The following is a 21,786-nucleotide window of genomic DNA, read 5'->3' on the forward strand; positions in this document are numbered from 1 at the left end:
ATGTGAAGTCTTCCCTCTCTTCCTCCTTCTCCTACCCCTTCTCCTCCTCTTCCTCCTCCTCTTCCTTCTCCTTTTTCTCCTTCTACTTCTTTTTCTTCTTCCTCGTCTCCTCCTCCTCTTCTCTCTCTCTCCTTTCTCTTGTTTGTGTCTCTATCATCCTTCCTCACCCTCCTATTCTCTACCACCATTCCCTCCTCTACAAGGGAGAGAGACTTGAAGTCTATTCCTATCAGTTAGCATTCTATTGTCTCTTGTATTTGAACACCCGCTGGTGAGAAGAGAAATTTGGAAAGGGAAAGTATATGATGTACATTCACAAACATATCAAAGTCAGTCACTAAGCCAAACATGAGAAGGAGAGTGGGGGGGTGTGCACTCATCACTTGTACCCCATTAAGATGTATGACTACAGTGCACCAATAAAAGAAAATAAAAGGGATCAAAGTGTCCACATTCTCACAAACAACAACAACAAAAAAAAGAGGCATCGCTCTGAACCCTACAAGTATCTGCTATTGTTATCATCACTATAATTTAGAATCATTCCTACGACTTGTTACAGGGGCTGGGGATGTAGCTCACCCATAGAGCGCTTGGTTAGCTTGGGGTTTATCACAGCACCACACAAGCAAACAAATAAACAGACTTGTTGAAAACGCCTTGTCCAGCTTCCAGCAGGGCATGTGTAGCCGTGAAGAGGCTGGACGGACCATCTCCAGCACTGTCACTGCGTTTGTCACATAGCTTTAGAGCTTTGTTTCTTCAGTAGTAAAAAGAAGGCCGTGATTACCGAACACATTAAATGAGACAAATAAGATGTACAAAATCTCTATGAAAACTCTGTAAAAGTCTCCATTGCTTGATTTATCTCTGTTATCTTCTTTCTAAAGGCAATAAAAGCCAGGCATGGTGGCACACACTTGTAATTCCAGTACTTGGGAGGCTGAGACAGGAGGATCTGGGATCTCAGCCAGCCTCAACTACTTAGTGAAGCCCTCTGCAACTTAGTGAGACTCTGTTTCAAAATAAAGAATAAAAAATAGGGCTGGGGGGTTTAGCTATACCTCTAGGTTCAATCCCCAGTATAAATGAATGAATGAATGAATGAATGAATGAATAAATAAATGCAATAATAGAGGCTGAGACAGGAGGATTGCTGGTTCACTGCCAGCCTCAGCATCAGTCTCAACTTACTGAGACCCTGAGTCAAATAAAAGAATAAAAATGGGGCTGGGGGTGTAGCTTGGAGCTAAAATGTTCTGGGTACTATCCCCAGTACCCCCCCCACACACACACAGAATCTATTTGAAGGTAACACATACGATATGATATAATTTTATATAAATAAGTTTAGAATCATATGCTATTTTAAATATGAATGGTCACCTTTTTATGTCAGTAAATACAGATCTGCATTAATAGTCATAATATTCCATAAGATGGGTATACCATTTTTAACTTTGGTTAAAGTTTATGTTGGCCTGAATCTTTCATTAAGTTACTTTGTAAAGATAAATTTCCTTACATCTTTCATGTACTTACTAAGTTATTTCCATAAAAGAAATAGGCCGGGCATAGTGGCACACACTTGTAATCCCAGTACTTAAGAGGCTGAGACAGGAAGATCTCGGGTTCGTGAACAGCCTCCCAGCTACTTGTGAGACCCTCTGCAACTTAGTAAGACCCTATTTCAAATAAAAATGCGGCTGGGGGGGGGTAGCCCAAAGGTAGAATCCTCCTGGGTTCCATCCCCAGTACCACCACCACCAAAAAAAAAAAAAAAGGCAATAATAAAGGGCCTCGCTGATAAGATTTTTAATACTGCAAATGAGTTAATAAATCCAAAAACAATCCTGACCCAGTGCTTAATAAATGTTAGCTATTGGTAGTAAATGCTCCATGAGAGGGCGTGTCAAATTTTAAACACTTTCCTTTTTCCACTAGAGCCTGCACCCAGCAGGCACTCAAAAGTCTGCAAGATGATTTAAGAACAGAAAGCTTTGGCCCCGAGAATGCGCTCCGGGGGGCGCTCGCTGGTTAGACAGTGCTAGGCCGGAACCCAAAGCTTGGGATGCTGCGGGCGCCGGAGCCTTTTTGTGCTGGACGCGGGCGCCGGAAGTGGTGCGGGCGAGCTCGGCACTGTTGGGTGAAATCCGCCGCTCATTCAAGATGCTGCTGGACCTGTCGGAGGAGCATAAGGAGCACCTGGCCTTCCTGCCGCGAGTGGACAGCGCGGGTAGGGGGTAAAGGGACGTGATCGGGGCTGGGGAGGCGGCAGGGGCGCCCGGCGCTCACGGCCTCCGACTTCCTTGCAGTGGTGGCGGAGTTCGGGCGGATCGCGGTGGAGTTCCTGAGGCGAGGCTCGAACCCGAAGATCTACGAAGGCGCCGCCAGTAAGAAGGGGAAGCCCGGCTCTGCGAGCTGCGGGGAGTGTGGGCGCCGCTTTCTTCCGAGAGAGGAAAAGCGTCTTTGATGTCGTGGGGCCTTGTCCTCATAGGAAGCTGAGAGCGTTTTAAAGCTTCTATGAAGTCATTTCTTCATGTTTAAAATGAATATAATATTACCGGCTTTTCAAAAGTACTGTGATAGCCGGGCGTGGTGGCGCACGCTTGTAATCCCCGCGCTTGGGAGGCAGAGACAGGAGGATCGCGCAGGTTCGAAGCCAGCCTCCACTGGTTTAAGAGACCCTGTTTCCAAAGAAAATAGGTCTGGAAGTGTAGCCCGGAGGTAGAAAGGTTTCCAGAAACCCCAGTACCACCAAAAAAAAAAAAAAAAAAAAAAAGTACTATGATAGCAAGACGTGGTGGAGCACGCTTGTAATCCCAGCATCTGGGGACTGAGACAAGAGGATCGGCCCTTTGCAACTCAGTGAGACACTGTTTCAAAAAAAAAAAAGAAAGAAAGAAAAGGGTTGGGAGGTGTAGCTCGGAGATAGAATGCCCCTGGGTTCCATCCCCAGTATGGTGGGGGGCAAAGTACTATGATTCTTAATAAATACCGTATACCAGGCTAGGCATGGTGGTGCACACCTCTAATCTCAATACTTCGGAGGCTGAGAGGCTGAGACAGGAAGATGAGAAGATGAGACCCTGTTTTGAAATAAAAATAAAACAGATCTGGGAGAGAGGTAGAACACCCCTGGGTTAAATCCCCAGTACTAACCAACCAACCAGCCAACACACTATACCAGAGACTGTCAAAGAGCTGACCTGTAAATATCCAAGTGTCTGTGGTTAATATTGGCTGTCCAGACAGCTGCTTTGTTAAAGTTTTGGTTCCCCTCTGGGATTAAATCAGTCTTTTTTGAGTTCCTCTTCTGCCAGGCATGAAAGAGAAGGGATGAAAGTAGAATACCAAACAAGAATTTATTTGTTCATTTATCCTTTTCTTTCTTAGGAAAACTCAATGTGAGTAGTGACACAGTCCAGCATGGTGTGGAAGGACTAACCTATCTCCTTACAGAGAGCTCAAAGCTCATGGTAAGAGCTTCTATAGACTGTTTTGTATTACCTGGGTCCTTTAATACCTGTGTATTTTAAAGTTATGAATGGTTTATAGTTTTGTGAAGACATACCTAAACAATGTTTCTAACGTCCTCTGATTTGAATACCTCTTACTAGTACAAATTAAATTGTCTCTTAATTCTTTATGTTGTCAAAATTTCTGCCATAGTATACATAGTCAATGAGAAGAAAGAATGAAATTATTTATTTTGTTTGCATATCAGTAGTATCTGGCTTCATGGAGAATAAAAGATAAAACTGAGCATTTTAATTATTTGTATTCTTTTAGAAAATGTTTTTATATAACACTAACTCAGCTTTTAGAAGAGTAAGCAGTGGTTGTCTTTAAAAAGAGTTATAGACAGAAATGAATTGGGGATATCAAATACATCTTTTGTATATAACTAGTATTTTAGCATTTACTAGACAAAATAAATAATGTTCTGTTAAACTCCATTCACTTTTAGATTTCTGAACTGGATTTCCAAGACTCTGTTTTGGTCTTGGGATTCTCGGAAGAATTGAACAAATTATTGCTTCAGCTTTATCTGGACAACAGAAAGGAAATCAGAACTATTCTGGGTGAACTGGCACCTGACCTTCCCAGTTACCACAGCCTTGAATGGCGACTAGATGTACAGGTACGTCTCTTAATATGTTTTTAACCTGACATAGAATACAAGAGTTATTTAAGGTTTATGTCCTACTTAATATGTTCTTTACCACGTTAACCACGCTCTGGCTTAAAACTTTGGCTTTTTTAATGTACATTTCAAAAGTCGTTCATTTTCTTTTATGTTTAATGTATTGAATTTGGATTCATGTTTTTAAACTTTTTAATATATCAGTTGCTTTGGTTATGCAGATTTTTAAGTGGCACAAGATTTTTAGAAAATTTATCTGTAAATAAAATATATAGGAAAGCGTATAAGTCTGTATACAGCTTAATGAATTATCACAGGGTAAAAACACCCATGAAGTGACACGGCATCACTAGTATTCCAGAAGCATCCTTCTTGCCTCCTACAGTTATTGTTGCTTCCCTCCTCTCCTAAGACGACCAGCGTCCTGACTTCTAACACATAGGTTTTACATGCTTTTTTTTTTTCACTTTCTATATATGGAATGGTTTAGTAAATTCTCTATTGTATCTGGCTTTAGCATAGCATTGTTTTTGTGAAACTTTCATTTTTTTGTTTGTTTGTTTGTTTATGTGTGTATGTGATGCTGGGGATGGAACCCAGAGGCTTTCAACCTCTGGGCTACACTCCCAGACCTATTTTGTATTTTATTTGGAAACAGGGTCTCACTAAATTGCTGAGAGCCTCAATAAGTAGCTGAGGCTGGCCTCGAACCTGTGCGATCCTCCTGTCTCAGCCTCCCAAGTTCTGGGATTACAGGTGTGCGCCACCATGCCCAACTTTGTTTATTTTTGAAGCCATATAAATAAGTGAAAGGAAAAGCCAGGTACAGCGATGCATACTTGTAGTACTACCTACTTGGGAGACTAAAGCAAGGGGATCACTTGAGCCCAGGAGTTGAAGACCAGCCTGAGAACATAGTGAGACCCCCATCTCAAAAAATAACTAAACAAATAAATATAAAGGAAATTCTCAGACCATTATATGTAGCCCTTTACAAAGCAGTTAAAGATAAATTAATTGAGCTGGGGATAGTAGCCCACGCCTGACCAGCCTCAACAACTTACTGAGGCTCTCAGCAACTTATAAAGTCCTTGTTTCTAAATAAAAAATAAAGTAGATCTGAGAATTATAGCTCAGAGATTGAAATGCCCCTGGGTTCTATCCCCAGTCCCCCCCAAAAAAACGATAAGTTAATAGATGTTTATTGGATGGTTAGGAGTACTAGGAGTTCTCAAAGTAACCAGTAATTAAAGATAGGTATTAAATAAGGTTTGGCCTGAGCATGATGGCACATCCTTGTAATCCCAGTAGCTGGGAGGCTGAGACAAGAGGATTGCAAATTCATGGCCATCCTCAGCTACTTAGTGAGGCCCTCTGCAATTTAATGAGACCCTGTTTCAAAATAAAGAATAAAAAAAAAAATAGGGCTGGGGGTGTATCTTGGAGGTAGAATGCTCCTGGGTTCAATCCCCACTACCACACACAAAAAAAGTTTTTTGGGGTGGGTGTTTTTTGTTTTTGTAATACTGGGACTTGAACCCAGAGGCATTCTACTTTCAAACTATCCCTCAGCGCCCCCCCACCCCCGTTTTTATTTTCAAACAGGGTCTTGCTACATTGCTCAGTCTTACTACATTACTGAGGCTGGCCTCAAACCTACTCTCTTGTCTCAGCCTTCCAAGTACTGGGATTACAGGCATGCACCACTGTGACCAGTTTAAGGTTCTGAGTCAGGCGTGGTGGCGCACACTTGTAATCCCAGCATTTGGGAGGCTGACACAGAAGAATCCGGGTTCGTGGACAGCCTCAGCTACTACTTAGTGAGGCCCTTTGCAACCCAGTGAGACCCTGTTTCAAAATAAAGGATAAAAAAATAGGGCTGGGGTTGTACCTCGGAGGTAGAATGCATCTGGGTTCCATCCCCAGTACTGCAAAATAAATAAATAAATAAATAAATAAATAAATAAATAAATAAATAAAATAAGGTTCAGAAGGAGAAAAAGAGTATATGATTCCATAAATGAAGGTGACAACTGTATTTGAAAGAAATTACAGTAAATGTAGTTTTGTGTATTCTGGTATGATTCAGAAAAGCTTTAACAAAAAGAGTGACATTTTAGCCAGGAGTGGTGACGCACATTTGTAATTCCAGTACTTGGGAGACTGAGACAGGAGGATCACAGGCTCAAGGGCAGCCTCAGCAACACAGCAAGACTCTCAATGACCTAATAAGATACTGTTTCAAAACAAAACATTAAAAGCTGGGCGTGATAGTGCACGCTTGTAATCCCAGTATTTGAGAGGCTGAGACAGGAGAATTGTGGTTCGTGGACAGCCTCAACTACTTAATGAGGCCCTTTGCAACTCAGTGAGACCCAATTTCAAAATAAAGAATAAAAAAAAAAAATAGGGCTGGAGGTGTAGCTCGGAGGTAGATTGCTCTTGAGTTCAACCCCCAGTGTCACAAAAATAATGGATGGATGGATGGATGGATACCTGGGAGGGAAATGTTCTCGCCAAGTTGCTAAGGCTCATATTAAACTTGCAAAACAGCCGGGCATGATGGCGCACGCTTGTAAGCCTACACTTGGGAGGCTGAGACAGGAGGATCACACAGGTTCAAAGCCAGCTTCAGCTACATAGTGAGGTTCTCAGGAACTTAGTGAGAACCTGTTTCCAAATAAAATATAAAATAGGTCTGGGAGTATAGCCTGGAGGTAGAAAGCCCCTGGGTTCCACATCCAGTACCACAAAAACAAAACAAAACTTGCGATCCTCTTTTCTCAGCCTCTCAATTATTGAGATTTACTGCCTGTGCCACAATGCCCAGCTGGCTTTCTTTTTTCTTTTCTTTTTTTTTTTTATGTGACTAATAATTTCTGGTAACTTCTTGTATAACAAAATGTTTCAGAGTCTGGGAATGTGGCTCAGTGATAGAGCACTTACCTTGCAAGTGTGAGACCCTGGGTTCAGTCCCCAGCACTACAATAAATAAATAAACCAAGATGTTTCAGGCTCATCTTGAACAGTTTCTGTCCCTTGAATCAACTATTATTTCAAGGTGGTCCTTGTTTCATTTAATGGAAAATAGTCAGCCCAGTGTAGTGGCACATGCTTGTAATCCCAGTACTTGGGAGGCTGAGACAGGAGGATTACAGGTTTGCAGCCAGCCTCAGCTATTTAGTGAGACTGTCTACAACTTAGTGAGACCCTGTTTCAAAAATAAACAGGGCTGTGGACATATCTCAGAGGTAGGATACCCTGGTTTTAATCCCCACTTCTGCAAAGAAAGAGAGAGGGAGAGAGAAAAGGAAGGAAGGAAGGAAGGAGGGAAGGAAGGAAGGAAAAGAAAAGAAAATATTCTTTACAGAACACCATGGTGCTAGAATTGAATGCCATTACCTTCAAGTTAGTCATTGTTTATATATTTATTTATTTATTTATTCATTTATTTTGTGATACTGGAAACAGGGTCTTGGTAAGTTGCTGAGGGCCTCAGTAAGTAGCTGAGGCTGGCTTCGAACCTGTACGATCATCCTGTCTCAGCCTCCCAAGCACTGGGATTACAAGTGTGTGCCACCACACCCGGCAGATTTTTCCTTTTAAAAATATTTCAGTAGTAGGTGGTCATGGTGATACTCACCTGTAATCCCAGTACTTTGTGGGCTAAGACAGGAAAATCACAGGTTCAAGGCCAGCCTCAGCAACATATCGAGGCCCTTCAAAACTGAGATCCTGTTTCAAAATAAAATAGGGCTGGGGGTAGATCTTGTAGGTACAATACCACTGATTCAATCTCCAGTACCCCCCCCCCCGAAAAAAAAGCAAAAGCCCTGTCTAAAGAATAATAGCCAGGTGTGGTGGCACACACCTGTAATCCCAGTACTTGAGAGGCTGAGACTGGAGGATCTTGCAGGTTCGAAAACAGCCTCAGCAAGTAGTGAGACTTTCATCAACCTAGTGAGACCTGTTTCCACATAAGAAATAAAATCAGGCTGGGGGTGTAGCTTGAAGGTAGAATGCCTCTGAATTCAATCTCTAGTACTACACACAAAGTAATAATAATAATAATAATAATAATAATAATAATAATAATAATAATAAAGCGAATAAGAGTATTTCCACCACCAAACTTAACCAGTACCTTCGAATCACCTGTGTCCTCCCTAATCTCAACTCTCCTTCCCCAGCCACATAGAAGGAATCATTTTCCTGAATCTTCTGTTACTCTTTAGCTTTTTTTTTTTTTTACATATACTGTCTCTTAAATTGTATATTGTTTAAATTTGTACATATTCTGTGACTTGCTTTTTTTTTTTTTTTTTTTTTTGAACCCAGGGCATTCTACCTCTGAGCTACACGCTACACCCCTATCCCTATTTTATTTTTATTTTGAATCAGGGTCTCACTCCATTAATGAAACTCTCACTACTTGCTGAGTCTGTCCTTGAATTTGCAATCCTCCTGTCTTAGTACCCTAAGTGCTGGGATTACAAGTGTGCGCCACCACACCAGCTTGTGACTTGCTTTTTTGATATAAAATTTTCTTTTTAGTTCATCCGTGATAATTCATGTTGCTCTATTTCATTTCTCTTCACTACCATTTAGTAAGCAATTTATTATATATAAGTATTCTCAATTTTTATTGTTAATGAATATTTGCGATGGTTCTAATTTTAGGCTCTTGAAATCAAATACTGTTCTGAATAAATGTATATGGGTATGAGTTTAAGGTGTACACTTAGGAGTAGAGATGCCGAAGATGTGTACTTTTTTTTTTTTTCTTTTTGGTGGTACTGGGGTTCCTGGAAACCCTTCTACCTCCGGGCTATACTCCCAGACCTATTATTATACATTTTTATTTGGAAACAGGGTCTCCTAAGCCAGCGCGGCTGGCTTTGAACCTGTGCGATCCTCCTGTCTCCGCCTCCCAAGCACGGGGATTACAAGCGTGCCCACCACGCCCGGCGATGTGTACTATTTTCTAAATTGATTATCTCATTATGTTCCCCGGCTGTTGGCAAGAATTTGAACATTGTCGTCTCTTGCTGTGCCTGATGTGGATAGGTCTTTAGTTTTTGCTAATCTGATAAGTGTAAAAAAGTATCTCATGAGAGTCTTGTGGGTCACTTTCCTAATGTATAAAACTGAACATATTTACATATTTTTCTATGTTTATCCATTTATCTTTTGTGAAATCTTATTCAGATCATCAGTGCATTTTTCTCTTGGGTTTGGAGGGTTTGGGTTTTTTTTTTTCCCCCTTTTGTGGTACTAGGGATTGAACCCAGGGGCATTCCGCCTCTGAGCTACACTACCAGCCCTGTTTTATGTTTATTTTGAAATGGGGTCTCACTAAGTTGCTGAGGCTGGTCTGAAACCTGCCATTCTCTTGTCTCAGCCTCCCAAGCACTATGATTCCAGGTGTACGCCACCACACCCGGTGGAGGGAGGGGAGTGGTTCTTAATACATCAGAGGAGTTTCTCATATATTCTGAATACTCATCTGTTTTTAGGGGGGGTTATATACATGTTGCAAAATATGTTTTCCCAGTTTAATGGCATGTGTTTTCACCATCTGTAGATAGTTAAATTTATCCATTTTATCTTTATGGTTTGCTCATTTTATGTGATGTTTAAGCATTCTTTTCAAGCTGGGCATGGTGGCACATGCTTGTAATCCCAGTACTTGGGGGGCTGAGACAGGAGGATTGCAAGTTCAAGGCTAGCCTCAGCAACTTAGTAAGACCCTGTTTCAAAATAAAAATATAAAATAAAAAAGGGCTCAGTATGTAGCTCAGAGGTTTCAAAGTTTCCTTTTCATTTTGAAGTCTTTGATTCAATCTTGAATTTGAGTTTTCTGTACAGTGTAAGATAATTGTAAATATTATATATTCCGTATGCTTATTAGATAACTATTGTGCTCTTGTTCCATGTAAAAATCAAGCTTGCAAGCAGAAGTCTCAGGCAACAGATTAAACCAGCAGTGACTTTAAAGCTGCACCTTAATCAGAATGGAGAGCACACCACCAAAGCTCTGCAGACGGACCCAGCCACCCTGCTTCACTTAGTTGAGCAACTGGAACAAGCGTTGGAGGAGATGAAAACCAGCCACTGCAGGAGAGTAGTCCGCAACATCAAGTAGCAGCAGTTTTAAGCCCTTCGAATTTGGGAAATGAAGCTATACTGGAATTGCTGTTCAAATTTAATTTTTATCAGCTGGGCGTGGTGGTACACACCTGTAATTCTAGTACTTGGAAGCCTGAGACAAGAGTACTGGAGGCTCAAGGCCAGCTTCAGCAACTTAGCAAGACCCTCAGCAATTTAGCAAACTCTGTTTCAGAATAAAAAGTAAGGCCAAGCATGATGGAGCATGCCTGTAATCCCAGTACTTTGAAGGCTGAGACAGGATGATCATGGGTTCACAGATAGCCTCAGCAAGTTGTGAGACTCTCATCAACCTAGCAAGACCTTGTTTCCAAATAAGAATAAAATAGGGCGGGGAGTGTAGCTCAGAGGTGGAATGCCCCTGGCTTCAATCTTCGAGATCATAAAAAAATAAAAATAAAAAATAAAATAAGGCTGGGGTATAGCTCAGAGGCAGAATGCCCCTGGTTCAATCCCCAGAACCAAAAATTAATATTTTATTAACCTATAGTACTAAATAGATTCCATGAAACTTCTATTCTTATTCTAGGATATTGAGGTCATGATCAGAAGCTAACGTTCCTTTTCTGGTGCTAAATATGGTCAGCTTCTGGACAGATTGAATTGTATTTTCTGTTTTAAGTATGTAAATAGGACGAAATCAACTAGTAATGAATCTATACTGTTTATATCTTCTGTATATATGAATGATTACTCTGTTTTGGTACTTTTTCATCTCTTTAGTTTAATTATTTTCCTCTTTATTGATCAAAATTTGAAAATAAAATTTATGGTGTTAAACTGTTACCATTCAGAATATTTCTAGACTGCTCGGTAATTTTTACTTTTTTTTTTTTTTTTTTCAGGTCTGGGAACGAAAACCGGGGGCATTTGACCCGGAGGTTTCTACACCCCCTGCCCTATTTTTTATTCTTTATTTTGAAACAGGTTCTCACTAAGTTGTGGAGAGCCTTACTAAGTAGATGAGGCTATCCTCGAACCGTGATCCTCTCAGCCTCCCGAATGCTGGGATTACAAGGGTGCACCGCTACGCTTGGCTGTATTTTTTACCTTTAAAAGCACCCCACAGCCAGGCGTGATGGTACACACTTGTAATCCCAGCATTTGGCAGGCTGAGACAGGAGGATCGCGGTTCGCAGCCAGCCTCAGCTACTTAGTGAGGCCCTCTACAACATAGTGAGACCCTGTTTCAAAATAAAGAATAAAAAATAGGGCTGGGGGTATAGCTTGGAGGTAGAATGCCCCTGGGTTCCATCCCCAGTACCACACACACACACACAAAAAAAAAAAAAACTCATAATAGTAAGAGCCACAGAGTAATTTCAAGTATGATTTTTATAATAATTTATATTGTTAAGGCAATTTTTGTGTTTTTCTTTGTAGTATTTACCATATTGCTTAAATTTGACTTGTGCACATGGTTATTTGGCTTTAAGAGTACTCAAGTTTGTGTGACCATATATTGTGTTTTTATTAAGGACTAACTTTTTTTCTTTACCCAAAGCAAGTAAGACAACACTCTCATTTACATGTATAATGAATACAAGAGCAGCATATCTGTTCTTGATTATCTGGATATGAATTATAATCACTTTTTATAGTCTTGTTTGAATAAACTGTAAAAGACTCATCCATCTTTATTACAATACAGGCAGATATCCCTTTTTCCTTACAAATGATTTTTAAGTGGGTAACCAAAGATGCAGGTGTGAATTTTTCAGATCAGCATGAGAACAGGGCAGAGTCACAGTGATGTGGAAAGGTGGAAATGGGGGCTCAGTCTTACCTGTGTGTCCAAAGCCTCATCCTGAGGTTTTTATGCCCACGGAGAACAACATGGAAAGGCATTCAGAACCATCAAACTCTTAAGCTGCACTAGCAGCTCTCCCAACACTTGGCATCTTACGAATCAGATTTTTAGGTCAGAGTGATGTCATGGGAGCCAGAGGGCTTGCCAGGCCACAGAGGCTAGGGGCACAAAAGCACACTTGAATATGTCGTCCTTGGCCCCTACAGGCACTGGGCCACCCTTTTCCTATAAATATATGATCTTTAGCTAAAAGTAAACTCTCATTATATATTAGCAAACTAAAATCAGAAGTAGATTGTGTGTGTGTGTGTGTGTGTGTGTGTGTGTGTGTGTGTGTGTGTAACCCAGGGGCTTTCTACCTCTGAGCTACACTCCCAGACCTATTTTATACTTTATTTGGAAACAGGGTCTCACTAAGTTGCTGAGAGCTTCACTAAGTAGCTGAGGCTGGCTTTGAACCTGTGCAATCCTCCTGTCTCAGCCTCCCAAGCGCTGAGATTACAAGTGTGCGCCATCACGCCTGGCTTAGAAGTAGATTTTTAGTTGTAGTGACAATTACTGCAATTCTTATTAATGATCTGACAAAAGGAAACAATGGATTACATGAATTGGTAGCATATGTCTTTTTTTGTTATTGTTGTACTAGGGATGAAACCCAGGGGCATTCTACCTCTGAGCTACACCCCAGCCCTATTTTTTACTCTTTTATTTTGAAACCGGGTCTCACTGAGTTGCAAAGGGCCTCACTGAGTAGCGGAGGCTGGCTTCGAACCTGTGCAATCCTCCAATCTCAGCCTCCCAAATGCTGGGATTACAACTGTGTGCCACCATGCCCGCTTTATCATTGGGTTTTAAAGCGCTATGTTGGGCTGGGGATGTAGCGCAGTGGTGAGCACCTGTTGAGAGTTTGCAAGGCCCTTGGTTTCAGTCCCCAGCACAGGGAACAGAGTGATGCCTGCCGAGCATATGTGATAAAATAGCTCTGTGAGGCTTCTTATTTGTCCACATTTAATAGAAGATAAACAGGACTGACCCTGCCAGGTCTGAAATAATACCCCTGTGTCCTTCAGAACAACCTGTCTTTCACCTCTTAGCCACTGTTCTCACCCTCTATCAAAACAGAAAAGCATGCCTAAACTATTTGAATCAAACTCCCCTGGCCACCTTTTGCACCCTTATTTCTGTGATGTCCTGTCTTCTTTATGAGTTAGGGCAAGATTAAAACTGCTCCCAATTTAGAATCTGAGGCTGACCTTTGAGTACAGGCTTTCAAAGGAGCGCCTTCCATTTCTTGTTCAAACCTTCCTCGTCTTCATGGACTCCTTCACCTCCTTTGTTTTCTCCACATTTTATATTTTTAGCATGTAAATAAATGAACATAATTTTCTGCAGATGCAGTCACTGTTCTCTTCAGTATGACCCAGGTTTCTAGACCCGGGGTGATTGATAAGCCTTTACCTCTATCAATATCTTAAGTTTTTGCCAAATTTTGTAGATTATGAGTATGCTCATTTTTTCCCAAGATGGACAAAAAAAGAAAACTGGGAGAAAACATTAATTTTCTGAGTGATTTTAATGTCTGCAGAGTATGGATAACTTCCATAATATTTAGAAAGAATAAAAGTCTAAAAGAAGAAGAGAAAATATCAGGGGATTCCGCCGGGCATGGTGGCACATGTTTGTAATCCCAGCATTTGGGAGGCTGAGACAGGAGGATCGAGGTTTGTGGACAGCCTCAGCTACTACTCAATGAGACCCTGTTTCAAAATAAAGAATAAAAATAGGGGCTGGGGGTGTAGCTCAGAGGTAGAATGCCCTTGAATTCTATCCCCCCATCATATATATATATATATATATATATATATATATATGGATTCAAATATATATTTAGTATGATACTTTCACACAAAATTTTAATTCTTGGAATGATAAAGACATAGTACTTCAAAAAACTGAGCTGTTGAGAAAATATTTGTTGGACCGAGAAAAGCGGGGCTTAAGAGTCCCGCTAACAACCAATCTCCATTACCACAAAAAGAGCGCCTTTCATAGCCAGAAAACACCATCACCAGAAAAACAAAAAAACCACCAGGCTCCAGAGAGAAAGCGGACTGAGAACAGAGCTCAGGGCCACAGAGGAGATACACGCGCCCGAGGACGCGGCAGCAGCGCCATACTGCCGGTGGCAGCGGCGAACTCAGCGGACGGCTACAGCAAGCCGAGGTGAGCCGATGCGGAACAGCCAGGCGGGATCTTTCGGCGCAGACAGCATTTAAAGCTCCCAGTGGCTGAGCTCAGCACACGCTGCAGGGATTCAGAGTGGAAATCAAAACCAGAGAAGAAAAAATACGCCAGCCTCATGGCCGAGGGCGTGGCAGAGGCGCCATATTGCCAACGGCGGCGGCAGCAGCAGTGAATTCACCGAGTCCAGTACAGCTACATCTACGTACTCAAGAACAGTGAGTCAAATTGCGGGCCACAGAGGAGAAATCCCAGTATTGTGCCTCCTGGGACTTGACCCAGTGAGGGAGTGGTGGTGGCAGAGATATCACACCATAGGAGAGCGTACAACCTGGCACCCCCCATAGTTTAAAGCAGCCTCTATCGACTCCCTGGGTCGGTGACTCTGTGATACAACCCAGTAAAGGAGTAGTAGGGTCTGAGATAATACAGACTCGAGATCCAGAGCACCTTAATTGAAGCCATAGTGACCCAAGGGAAGAACCCAGAGAAGGCACAAACCTCCGAAATCATGGGAAAGAGGAATAACACTGAAGTAATGAATGTGCACAACCCCACAACATCAGAACCTGATAAAACAGAAAATCAGAGATTTCTAGAAGATCAAATCAGGAAAATAACTGTAGAAATAATAGAGGTGCTTCGAAAAGAACTCAGAGAGAGCCAAAAAGAGATAAAGGATGCAATTAATGAAGTAAAGGCCTCAATTCAAAGCACAAACAACCGATTAGACCACATGGAGAACAGAATCTCGCTCTTAGAAGATGAGCAATCCAAAAATGAATGCATAGTTTCTAATCTAGAAAAAGATATCCAACAGCAGGAATCTGACATTGAAGAAATATGGGCCCATCTTAAGAGAGCTAACCTAAGAATAATTGGAATAGAGGAGGGAAAAGAAAGTGATACCAAAGGGATCAACAATCCCTTCAAGGAAGTAATAGCAGAAAATTTTCCAAATATAGAGCAAGAGGTTGATACACAGATCCAGGAAACTTATAGAACTCCCTTTAGACAGGATCGGAGAAGAGGATCCCCACGCCATATAATTGTCAAAATGACCAATGTGGAAGCCAAGTAGAGAATCTTAAAGGCAACAAAAACAAAGGGCCAAGTGACATTCAGAGGCAAGCCAATTAGAATCACTCCAGACTTCCCAAACCAAGTCATGAGAGCCAGAAGGGCTTGGAGTAACATATTCCAAACTCTGAAAGAAAACAACTTACAGCCAAAAATTTCCTATCCAGCAAAACTTTCTATCAAATTAGATGGAGAAATAAGAAGCTTCCATGACAAACAGAAACTGAAGGAATTTATGTCTTCAAAACCAGCGCTAGAGAAAATACTCAAAGAGATTAACTACAAAGAAGAAATAGGTAACACTCACCAGAACCAGAGAAACAAGAGTTTCCATCCAACAGACAACTAAGATTGGTTATCTGTGGAGATTCATTATTTATGTTAGTCTTTTACCTATCTCTAAATTGTATTGTTTGCCTTTATTGTTGTTAATTTTTAGGATTTCTAGTTGGAATATTAATATACCTTCAGATATAGCATTTGGAAATATTTTATCCAATTCTATTAGTAACTTTTAACTCTGTTTACATTGTCTTTGGATATACAATATTTTCTTTTATTTTTTAGGGAGTTTGTATATTCTTCTGTTGCCTGTGCCATTGAAATCATATCCAAGAAATCACTGCCAATTTCAATGTTGTGAGGTTTTATGACCCAGATTTTCTCCTAAAAGTTTATAGTCTTAAGATTTATATTTAGGTCTTTTATCTAGTTTGAGTTAATACTTGTATGTGGGATTAGGTAAGGGTCCAATTCTATTCTTTTCCATGTAATTATTATTTTTCAACAATATTTAGTTAAAAGATTATTATTTCCACCACCAAATCTTCGTGGAAACCTTGTCAAAAATAACTTGACAATATAGGGAAGAAGTTAGCTCTAGGCTTGTATTTAACTCCAATGGTCTATATATCTGCCTTTAGAACAGTACTACACTGTTTCAATTATTGTAGCTTTATATGGTTTGAAATCAGAAAATATACATCTTCTAGCTTTGTTTTTGCTTCGAGATTGTTTTGGGTATCTAGAGTCCATATTCCATATCAGGATAGCCTTTTTTCTGAAAAATAAATATATGATAGTTTCACCTAAAAAAAAGAAAAAAATATTCTCTGGTAAGAAAGAAAGCAAAAAGAAATATTGAAATGTTATCTTTAAGTCATCAAAAGCTTGGTATCAGACAAATGAAACTGTTATGTGAGATTATCATTTTTAATTTTGGATAAATTGCTATAATACTAGATGTCAACCACTAAGCCAAGCATGGGAGGGAGGGATGGGGAGAGAATGGGGTGGGGATCGGGTGGGGGCTGACTGGGCGATGTGTGCATGTATGTCTACAAGTTTGTATCCCACTATGATGTATGAATACAGTGCACCAATAAAATAAAATTTAAAAAAAAAACTGAGCTGTTTAATCAGCCACTGGGCATGGTGGCATACACTTAAAATATCAGGATTTGGAAGGCTGAGACAGAAAGATCACACCAGGCCACACTCCCAGACCTATTTTATATTTTTATTTTAAAACAGGGTCTCTTAAGCTAGCAAGGCTGGCTTCGAACCTGCAGGATCCTCCTGCCTCCGCCTCCCAAGCGCGGGGATTACAAGCGTGCGCCACCACGCCAAGCTGTTTTGTTTTTGTTTTTGTTTTTGCAGTATAGGGATGGAACCCGGAGCATTCTACCTCTGAGCTATAGCTCCAGCCCTACTTTTATTTTTTTATGTGGTGCTAGGGATTGAACCCAGGGGCATTATACCTCCAAGCTACACCCCCAGCCCCCCCCCTTTTTTTGAGACAGAGTCTCACTAAGTTGCAGAGAGCCTAGGTAGCTGAGGCTGGCCATCCAGCCCTATTTTTTATTATTTATTTTGAGACGGTCTCACTGAGTTGCAAAGGGCCTCACTAAGTAGCTTAGGCTGTCCGTGAACCGGGATCCTCCGGTCTCAGCCTCCCGAATGCTGGGATTACAAGCGTGCACCACCATGCCCGGTTAGTACTTGGATAAGGTCACAGATTTGAGGCCAGCTTTCAGCAACTTAAAGAAGCCCTCAGCAATTTTGTAATACCCTGTCTTAGAATAAAAAATAAAACAGGGCCAAGTGTAGCTCAGAGGTAGAATGCCCCTAAGTCCAACCACAATAAATAAATAAATAGTTTTTAAAAATAGGTTTTAAAAATCCCAATAAATAAATAAATAGTTTTTAAAAATAAAAACAGGAGCCGGGCATGGTGGCGCACGCCTATAATCCCCACGCTTGGGAGGCTGAGACAGGAGGAACGCACGGGTTCAAAGCCAGCCTCAGCTACTTAGTGAGGCTCTCAGCAACTAAGTGAGACCCTGTTTCCAAATAAAATATTTTTAAAAAGGTCTGGACTTCCGGGAAGATGGCGACCGAGAAAAGCGGGGCTTAAGAGCCCCGCTAACAACTAATCTCCATTACCACAAAATCAGCACCTTTCATAGCCAGAAAACACCATCACCAGAGAAACAAAAAAATCACCAGGCTCCAGAGAGAAAGCGGACTGAGAACAGAGCTCAGAGCCACAGAGGAGATACACCGGCTTCACACCCGAGGCCGCGGCAGCAGCGCCATACTGCTGGCGGCAGCGGCGACTTCACCGGACGGCTACAGCAAGCCGAGGTGAGCTGCTGCGGAACAGCCAGGCAGGATTTCTCGCCGCAGGTAAAATCTAAAGCTCCCAGTGGCTGAGCTCAGCACACGCTGCAGGGATTCAGAGTGGAAATCAAAACCAAGAAGAAATACACCAGCCTCACGGCCGAGGGCGTAGCAGCAGCGCCATATTGCCACCGGCGGCAGCAGCAGAGAATTCACCGAATCCAGTACAGCTACATCTGCATACTCAAGAACAGTGAGTCAAATTGCGGGCCACAGAGGAGAAATCCCAGTACTGTACTCCCTGGGACTTGACCCAGTGGGAGAGGGGCGGTGGCAGAGATATCACACCATAGGAGAACGTGCAACCTGGCACCCCCCACAGTCTAAAGCAGCCTCTATCGACTCTCTGGGTCGGTGACTCTGTGATACAACCCAGTAAAGGAGTAGTGGGGTCTGAGATAATACAGACTCGAGATCCAGAACACCTTAAGTGAAGTCATAGTGACCCAAGGGAAGAACCCAGAGAAGGCACAAACTTCCTAAATCATGGGAAAGAGGAATAATACTGGAGCAATGAATGCCCACAACCCCACAACATCAGAACCCGATAAAACAGAAAATCAGAGATTTCTAGAAGATCAAATCAGGAAAATAACTGTAGAAATAATAGAGGTGCTTCGAAAAGAACTCAGAGAGAGCCAAAAAGAGATAAAGGATGCAATTAATGAAGTAAAGGCCTCAATTCAAAGCACAAACAACCGATTAGACCACATGGAGAACAGAATCTCGCTCTTAGAAGATGATAATTCCAAAAATGAATGCATAGTTTCTAATCTAGGAAAAAATATCCGACAGCGGGAATCTGATATTGAAGAAATATGGGCCCATTTTAAGAGAGCTAACCTAAGAATAATTGGAATAGAGGAGGGAAAAGAAAGTGAAACCAAAGGGATCAACAATCTCTTCAAGGAAGTAATAGCAGAAAATTTTCCAAACACAGAGCAAGAGGTTGATACACAGGTCCAGGAAACTTACAGAACTCCCTTTAGACAGGATCGGAGAAGAGGATCCCCACGCCACATAATTGTCAAAATGACCAATGTGGAAGCCAAGCAGAGAATCTTAAAGGCAACAAAAACAAAGGGCCAAGTGACATTCAGAGGCAAGCCAATTAGAATCACTCCAGACTTCCCAAACCAAGTCATGAGAGCCAGAAGGGCTTGGAGTAACATATTCCAAACTCTGAAAGAAAACAACTTCCAGCCAAAAATTTCCTACCCAGCAAAACTTTCTATCAAATTAGATGGAGAAATAAAAAGCTTCCACGACAAACAGAAACTGAAGGAATTTATGTCTTCAAAACCAGCACTAGAGAAAATACTCAAAGAGATTAACTACAAAAAAGAAATAGGTAACACACACCAGAACCAGAGAAACAAGTTTCCATCCAACAGACAACTAAGATTGGTTATCTGTGGAGATTCATTATTTATGTTAGTCTTTTACCTATCTCTAAATTGTATTGTTTGCCTTTATTGTTGTTAATTTTTAGGATTTCTAGTTGGAATATTAATATACTTTCAGATATAGCATTTGGAAATATTTTATCCCATTCTATTAGTAACTGTTAACTCTGTTTACATTGTCTTTGGATATACAATATTTTTTTTTTATTTTTTAGGGAGTTTGTATACTCTTCTATTGCCTGTGCCATTGAAATCATATCCAAGAAATCACTGCCAATTTCAATGTTGTGAGGTTTTATGACCCAGATTTTCTCCTAAAAGTTTATAGTCTTAAGATTTATATTTAGGTCTTTTATCTATTTTGAGTTAATATTTGTATATGGGATTAGGTAAGGGTCCAACTTTATTCTTTTCCATGTAATTATTATGTTTCAACAATATTTAGTTAAAAGATTATTATTTCCACCACCAAATGTTCGTGGAAACCTTGTCAAAAATAACTTGACAATATAGGGAAGAATTTAGCTCTAGGCTTTTATTTAACTCCAATGGTTTATATATCTGCCTTTAGAACAGTACTACACTGTTTCAATTATTGTAGCTTTATATGGTTTGAAATCAGAAAATATATATCTTCTAGCTTTGTTCTTTTTCAACATCGTTTTGGGTATCTAGAGTCCATATTCCATATTAGGATAGAGTTTTTTTCTGAAAAATAAATATATAAATATATGATAGTTTCACCTAAAAAAAATAGAAAAAAAATATTCTCTGGTAAGAAAGAAAGTAAAAAGAAATATTGAAATGTTATCTTTAAGTCATCAAAAGCTTGGTATCAGACAAATGAAACTGTTATTTGAGATTATCATTTTTAATTTTGGATAAATTGCTATAATACTAGATGTCAACCACTAAGCCAAGCATGGGAGGGAGGGATGGGGAGAGAATGGGGTGGGGATCGGGTGGGGGCTGACTGGGCGATGTGTGCATGTATGTCTACAAAAGTTTGTATCCCACTATGATGTATGAATACAGTGCACCAATAAAAAATAAAATAAATAAATAAATAAATAAATAAATAAATAAAAATAAAGGTCTGGGAGTATAGCCTGGAGATATAAAGCCTCTGAGTTCCACCCTCAGTACCACCACACACACAAAAAAGAGAGAACATAACAAAAATAAAAAATAAAAAAAATAAAAACAGTCCCTAAAGGACTCAGGTAAAGCTGCTAGGGTTTCATGTATAGGTTTGCTCTAAGGGCTGGGAACGTAGCTCAGTGGAGCTCTTGCCCAGCCTGCTTGAGGCCCTGGGGTCCATCCTCAGAACCACAGAGAAGAAAAACTTGCCTAGACTTGCTCTAGAGTCCATCTTTTCTGCATTTTCCCCCATAATAGTGCAAGAAGCATGAGGATCTCAAGACTATGTAAGCCAGTTCTCTTTTTCTAGGTAATTTTATACTTAAAGCATTATCTGTGTTGTTTTCATCTCAAAAAAAAAAAAAAAACATACGAGGCCACTTTGTGATTTTTCGCAGCCCCTGTAACAGGAAGTTGTGTCAGCCGCTGTGTTAAGGTCCTGTTATAACATACTCTTCTCTCTACTTATTTTTAAAAATATGTATTGGATTAAGCCTCTCCTTAGTTTATTCCTCTAGAGTTTCCATAATCATAGGGTTCTCTCATTGTGTCGTTTCCTTTTCACAAACTGGAGAAAATATTTCGGTGGGAAGGTTCTCATGCTACATTCCCTCCAACTGTACGCTCACTTTGAAACCACCGTGACTATTCTGTTCATACTTTCCCTAGAACAAATGAGCTTAACTCTGCCATTCACGTGGTTAGTTCAGTGAGCTTTACCGACTTTGAAAGTAATGTTTTAATTAAAAGAGCAGATTAAGCCCACTATTTTTCAGCTTTGTAAATCATTGTACTATAGAGATGAAATAATAATAATAACAATAATAATAATAATAATAATAATAATAATAATAATAGAGCTGCTCACGGTGGCACACACCTGTAATCCCAGCCACTCAGGAGGCCGAGGCAGGAAGATGGCAAATTCCAGGCCAGCCTGGGCAGCTTAGCAAGATCCTGTCTCAAAAAATAAAAAGCTGAAGGTTTAGCTTCATGGAGCACCCCTGGGCTTAGTCCTCAGTACTGAAAAAAATGAAAAGGAAGGAAAAACAATGATAATTTTATGGCATTAAAATATATATAATAAACCAGGCATTCTGGCACAGGTCTTC

The 21,786-nt window shown here is 40.6% G+C and overlaps 1 protein-coding gene across 1 annotated transcript; it reads left to right on the plus strand.

Annotated features, from left to right (window-relative positions):
* Positions 1–2,169: 2,169 nt before the first annotated feature.
* Positions 2,170–10,292, plus strand: COMMD2 (COMM domain containing 2; the record flags this gene model as incomplete). The annotated part of the gene is made up of 5 exons (XM_080696182.1): positions 2,170–2,236; positions 2,316–2,393; positions 3,397–3,479; positions 3,971–4,144; positions 10,095–10,292. The coding sequence occupies 5 exons, from the start codon at positions 2,170–2,172 to the stop codon at positions 10,290–10,292; spliced, it is 600 nt and encodes a 199-aa protein (XP_080552308.1).
* Between the last annotated feature and the right edge of the window lie 11,494 nt (positions 10,293–21,786).

Source organism: Muscardinus avellanarius (assembly GCF_963383645.1).
Source record: "Muscardinus avellanarius genome assembly, chromosome: 5".
NCBI lineage: Eukaryota > Metazoa > Chordata > Mammalia > Rodentia > Gliridae > Muscardinus > Muscardinus avellanarius.